This window comes from Sinocyclocheilus rhinocerous, unplaced genomic scaffold (assembly GCF_001515625.1).
Source record: "Sinocyclocheilus rhinocerous isolate Xijiao unplaced genomic scaffold, SAMN03320098_v1.1 scaffold1508, whole genome shotgun sequence".
NCBI classification, from domain to species: Eukaryota; Metazoa; Chordata; class Actinopteri; order Cypriniformes; family Cyprinidae; genus Sinocyclocheilus; species Sinocyclocheilus rhinocerous.
In genome coordinates, this window is record NW_015660889.1 from 530,052 (window position 1) to 536,748 (window position 6,697).

The 6,697-nt window shown below is 33.8% G+C and overlaps 1 protein-coding gene across 1 annotated transcript in view; it reads right to left on the minus strand.

Annotated features, from left to right (window-relative positions):
- The window catches only part of LOC107725836 (phospholipase D1-like), a 34,682-nt gene that overhangs the window by 14,249 nt on the left and 13,736 nt on the right, over positions 1-6,697 (minus strand). The window contains exons 2-10 of the mRNA XM_016535235.1: positions 3,199-3,272; positions 2,538-2,708; positions 1,890-1,921; positions 1,303-1,414; positions 1,160-1,225; positions 1,008-1,066; positions 826-918; positions 548-700; positions 320-469 (exon numbers count right to left, since the gene is read on the minus strand). Of these exons, the coding sequence (XP_016390721.1) occupies positions 320-469; positions 548-700; positions 826-918; positions 1,008-1,066; positions 1,160-1,225; positions 1,303-1,414; positions 1,890-1,921; positions 2,538-2,708; positions 3,199-3,240 (878 nt within the window). The 5' untranslated portion in view covers positions 3,241-3,272. The remainder of the gene's footprint in view (positions 1-319; positions 470-547; positions 701-825; positions 919-1,007; positions 1,067-1,159; positions 1,226-1,302; positions 1,415-1,889; positions 1,922-2,537; positions 2,709-3,198; positions 3,273-6,697) is intronic.

Below are 6,697 nucleotides of genomic sequence, written 5' to 3' on the forward strand. Positions count from 1 at the left end.
AATATATAACAATTTAATGCAAAAAGTTAATCATTTAAGTTTTAATAATAATAAGCTAAAAGTTAGCTTTAGTGGGCTTCAAATTAATTTTTTTTCATTAAATAAATAATAATATATAATACGAAAGCTAAATGCTAGCTAGTATTTGACATTTTCTGAAGAAAATGTGAGTGGTTCCTGCCCGTGTAAAAGGTTTAGTGGGATGTTGCCAAGGTGTTGCTAGGTGGTTGCTTATTGGCCCAAGTCAAAAGTACCCACCCCAAAGCATCCATGGTATCAACTTTTTAGCGACTGGATGCATGTACAAAGCAGTATTTACCATTTAGATGGGATATTCTTCTGTTCATTGGCGAAGGATCCAAAGCGGTGATCCTTAAGGAAATTGCTGCCATACTTGCGCACAAAATCATCGACGGCCTGCCCCCACCAGCGGGCGTGACGGTAACTCGTGAACTTCAGCACCAGAGTCCTTTACAAAACAAAAAGCTCTTTCACTTAATCAAAAAAAGTCAACATTCTGCCTCAATGAACATGTGTGTTCACACACCTGGACAGACAGTCTATGCGAACACCATGCTTCGTCTCAGTGTCTTTAGTTTCCATTTTGATGCCGAACACTTTATCCACTAGCAGGACGAAAGAGATGGCACCTGAGTCTGGCTTCATGAGGACAAGGAAAGAGTCCTTCACCACCATCCAGCTGTAAAGACCAACAGTAAGACAAAAAGGGTCTTTACTTGAAAATCATCTTACTGTATTTTAAAGCAGGGTAAGTCGCATGGTGATTGTTTTGTATCATTTGAATATGAATGACACCACACTGACCGTTTAGACCAGCGGTAGCACATTTTGCTGTGGCCACAGCAGTTCAGTCCAGGAATACGGTGACCCCCTGACCTTTTGAGAACCATGCCCTCCCTGGGAAGGTAACAGGGTCACAAAATGCAATAATTATCTATAAATAATTATTAAAACGTCATTATTAGCCAATAAATGAAGACTCTTACACGCCTTTTGGTCCCAAATCATGAATGAAGGACAGCTGACTCACATCAATGAATTCCATCTATAGTACAAAACAGGACAGGTTGTTAATGCGTGTAACTCAAGAAACGACATACGGACTGAAATACTGTACATAATCTAAATATGCACATACTGTTGCATGGTAGTTTCTATACATTGGCATTTTTAGCAGCTTATTCAAGTAGTCTTCAAGTTGCCTCTGTAAAGGAAATCACACTAGTCAGACACCAATCATATGATGTTGTCAGCAGTGTATCAGTGAAACAGGAAACTGACTTTTCGACTAGACACTTGCTCTTCCCTGGCCAGTTCTTCACCTCCTCCCCGGGGTAGACTTGGCATGTTTCTTTCAAGGTTCCTGTTTATAGTGTGCCTCCGCTCCGCGTGACTATTATTGACCGAATGAAAAAAAAGATGGCAAAGACAGAGGAAGACATCTTAAGATTGCCACAAGACAGCAAACACACAGCAAGGATGCTTTAAATTGATTGAAAGTGACAGTAAAGACATTTGTAAAGTTACAACATACTTCTATTATCCAATAAATGCTGCTGAACATTGTTAATAATAAGAAATGTATCTGGAGCACGAAATCAGCTGATTAGAATGATTTCTGAAGGATCATGTGAGACTGAAGCCTGGAGTAATGATGCTGAAAATTCAGCTTTGCCGTCACAGGAATCAATTACGGTTTAAAAATAGTTACCAAAAATAAAATAAAAATCTTAGACTTCAGCCTTTTGAAAGTAGCGTACATATAATATATAATATAATATAATATAATATAATATAATATAATATAATATAATATATTAGTCTATAATATAATATAATATAATATAATATAATATAATATAATGTGTCTCATCTCTATCTTAAACACTGCAGGAAGCGCCTAGATACATGAACAGCCAATAGAAAAAGGGATAAATAAAATAAATTATTTTATGATTTACTCACCCTCATGTTGTTAAAAACTGTATGCTGTTTTCTGAACAACACCAAAGTAGAATTGGACAAAAAAAACAAAACAACAAACATGTAAAACTATAATATGGAATATAGTTCAAAAGTTTTATGGACCACTTTTTGCTTTTTATTTGCATGGTGCTTTTATTGTGTCTTTTTGGACCTTGACAGATGGTCACCATGGTTATTGTATGGAAAGAGTAAAGTAAAGTAAAGTAAAAATAACAGCATTTGTGTTTGGAACGACATGGTGGAGGGGGCATAATTAACTATTTCCTAAATATTTCAACTATTTAAACATTGAATAAACTATTTCTAAAAACGAGGGATGAGTCTTCATTAGATTCATTAACAGGGCCTTTTGTCATTATTCTTCTGAAAAACTATGTTGCATGTGCCAAGTATTTTTGTATATAGTGTCCAAATCTCCAGGGCAACATGTAAATTGCCTGGGCAACCTCTAAATCCCCCGGGCAACAAATATACCTCCTCAGCCCACATACTAACACTTCATGAAGGGGAGCGGGAGTGGGAGATCTCACCTTAGAGACGCTTCTCTGGGAGGTGATGTTGAAGCGATCCTGTGCAGAAGTGAAGCGTTCCACCTCCAGGATTTTGGCGGTGATGGGAAGCGCAGTAAGAAATACACGTGCCCCGGTCTCTTTAAAGCCTATTGTTTTATACACAGCTGAGAAGGGGATGCGGTTTTCTGTGGAAAAAATATTTCAAATTAATTTCTGACCGTTATTTACACTACTGTTCAAAAGTTTGGGGTTGGTAAGATTTTCTTTCTTTTTTTTTTTTTTTTTTTTTTTTTTTTTTTTTTTTTTTTTTTTTTTTTTTTTTTTTTTTTTTTTTTAAGCGGTCTCTTATGCTCATAAGGGATGTGTTTATTAATCAAAACTACAGTGAAAAAGGTAATATTGGGAAATATTATTACAACTAAAAAATATTATTTTATTTGAATATACAGTATATAAAAATGTAATTTATTCCTGTGATGGCAAAGCTAAATTTGTGTCTTTAGTGTCACATAACCCTTCAGAAATCATTCTAATATACTGATCTGCTGCTCAAGAAACATTTCTATTATTACAACAGTTGTGCTGCTTAATATTTTTCTGAAAAACATGTTTTTAATGAAATTAATGAATAGAAAGTTCAAAAGAACAGCATTTATTTGAAATATGTTTCATTGGCCACCAGATGCAGGGTGCTGACCGTGGGTTCTTGCTGTCGCAGCATGGCTAACAATCGGCCTGCCGGCCAGGGCACTCCTTTAAGACACACAAAACTTTGTTTAACAGGAGAAATGAGGAAGTATTAAAACTGTTTGCTTTTGAGAAAAAGCCATAAATCCTTCAAACATTCATGGAATGGTATGAGATATGATTGTTTGAATATTGCCTTCACAATAGGGAATGTCAAACAAACGTGTGTGTGAGCATGTGTGGTGTGACTTGTTTTTGGAGGAGCTGGAACGAGGATTAGAGTAACTCATTCAGACCGAAACAGGAGACAAATCCCTGCTGACCATAAAAAGTTGAGAACTAAATTAGGGACAGCAGTCTGCATCCTGTTCCTCTTTCCTTCTAACTGCTCACAAAAAGGTTTGAGAAGCATAAAGGCATCACATACAAAACCAAAAATCCCCCTTTTGTCCAGATAAGCTGCATGTGCCACAACAACACCATTCATTAATGTCACAACAAACCTCACCTTTGGCCTGTGCACATTTGCTTTATACAAAAATGAGCGTTTTTTTAGTTTGAAGGCAACTTATTGGCTATTTAAAATCACTGAAAATAAATTTTTTCCATAACGGTGTCATAGTACACTGTCATTCAAAAGTCTGGGGTCAGAAATTTTTTTTTTAAAGAAATTAATACTTTCATTCAGCAAGGACATATTATGAAATATCTAGGCCTATTTATAATGAATGTTTTTTTTCTATTCATCAAAAAAATCCTGAAAAAAAAATGTAGCACAGTGTCGTAATATTGGGAAATATTATTACAACTAAAAAATATTATTTTATTTGAATATACAGTATATAAAAATGTAATTTATTCCTGTGATGGCAAAGCTAAATTTGTGTCTTTAGTGTCACATAACCCTTCAGAAATCATTCTAATATACTGATCTGCTGCTCAAGAAACATTTCTATTATTACAACAGTTGTGCTGCTTAATATTTTTCTGAAAAACATGTTTTTAATGAAATTAATGAATAGAAAGTTCAAAAGAACAGCATTTATTTGAAATATGTTTTATATAAAATTTACTGTTACATCCGATTCATTTAATGCACCCCTAAGTATTAATTTTATATATATATATATATATATATATATATATATAAAAAAACGAACCCCAAACTGAACCCAAATGGTAGCATATCAATATAATTCCAATATTAGATATATATATATATATATACATTTTTTCCATAACGGTGTCATAGTACACTGTCATTCAAAAGTCTGGGGTCAGAATTTTTTTTTAAAGAAATTAATACTTTCATTCAGCAAGGACATATTATGAAATATCTAGGCCTATTTATAATGAATGTTTTTTTTCTATTCATCAAAAAAATCCTGAAAAAAAAATGTAGCACAGTGTCCACAAAAATATTAAGCAGCATAATCGTTTTCGACATTGATAATAAGAAATGTTTCTTGAGCACCAAATCAGCATTTTAGAATGATTTCAGAAGGCCCATTTGACACTGAAGACTTGAGTAATGATGCTGAAAATCCAGCTTTTCCATCACAGAAATAAATTACATTTTAAAAATGTATCAATTGTAATATTATTTAACAATATTACTGTTTTACTGCATTTCTGATCAAATAAATGCAGCCATTAGGAGCATAAAATACTTTTTCAACAGTAGTGTATATTGTAATCATGGTAATTTCATATTGAGCACATCTTCCATTTTCATATCAGGTTTGATTCATAAGAAATTCATCAGGAAGCTCTGGTGGAGATGCCACATTTGTCTTACTAGGAAATGGTACGTCACATCTCTGTAAAATGAAGGAATATGTCAGCACTAAATTAAAAGCATTCACTAATTCGCAATGATCACTTAAGACTAATTTAAAATCACTGAAAATAAATTTTTTCCATAACGGTGTCATAGTACACTGTCATTCAAAAGTCTGGGGTCAGAAATTTTTTTTTTAAAGAAATTAATACTTTCATTCAGCAAGGACATATTATGAAATATCTAGGCCTATTTATAATGAATGTTTTTTTTCTATTCATCAAAAAAATCCTGAAAAAAAAATGTAGCACAGTGTCCACAAAAATATTAAGCAGCATAATCGTTTTCGACATTGATAATAAGAAATGTTTCTTGAGCACCAAATCAGCATTTTAGAATGATTTCAGAAGGCCCATTTGACACTGAAGACTTGAGTAATGATGCTGAAAATCCAGCTTTTCCATCACAGAAATAAATTACATTTTAAAAATGTATCAATTGTAATATTATTTAACAATATTACTGTTTTACTGCATTTCTGATCAAATAAATGCAGCCATTAGGAGCATAAAATACTTTTTCAACAGTAGTGTATATTGTAATCATGGTAATTTCATATTGAGCACATCTTCCATTTTCATATCAGGTTTGATTCATAAGAAATTCATCAGGAAGCTCTGGTGGAGATGCCACATTTGTCTTACTAGGAAATGGTACGTCACATCTCTGTAAAATGAAGGAATATGTCAGCACTAAATTAAAAGCATTCACTAATTCGCAATGATCACTTAAGACTATTGTTTAATCTAGACCTCATATTGAACAACATTATGATTCCTTTAACACTTGACATGCTGTGTGTGTGTGTCATGTGTGCGGGTCTGTGGCGTCCAGCTGAGTGTTTCGCTTGTCTATGATGGAATCAAGCTTGTTAGACACTCTCAGAGTGAAGTCCTGTTGAAGCACGACTCTTGTTTCCATGGATGTGACCTGGAGCTATCAAAGCCCATTATAATCATCACATCTTCAGAAATAGTTCAGACACTTCTCTGCTGAAGAGCTGTTAGCTGACCTAAAGTGTGATTACAAAAAAGTGGATTTTCGTAACCACAAAAGCAGGATGAAAATAGATCTGCCCTTACTTCCTCGGAGACGATTCTCTGATGCAAAGGCTCTTGAAGAGAAGCTCATTTTAAAGAACATAATATTGCAAAACTGCAGCATCACATCAACCTGGGCTCGGGTATCGAGGTATAAAAGAATCAGTCTGGCACTGGAAATCTCTAGTCAACATGTGATATATTTCTCTTTTAGACAAATTATTTTTGGAAAACTGATATGTGACCCTGGACCACAAAACCAGTCATAAGGGTCAATTTTCTGAAATTGAGATTCATACATCATATGAAAGCTGAATAAATAACCTTTCCATTGATGTATGGTTTGTTAGGACAGGACAATATTTGGCCGAGGATACAACTATTTGAAAATCTGGAATCTGAGGGTGCAAAAAAAATCAAAATACTGAGAAAATCGCCTTTAAGGTTGTCCAAATGAAGTTCTTAGCATTGCATATTACTAATCAAAAATTAAGTTTTGATATATTTACAGTAGGAAATTTACAAAATATCTTCATGGAACATGATCTTTACTTAATATCCTAATGATTTTTGGCATAAAAGAAAAATCTATAATTTTGACCCATACAATG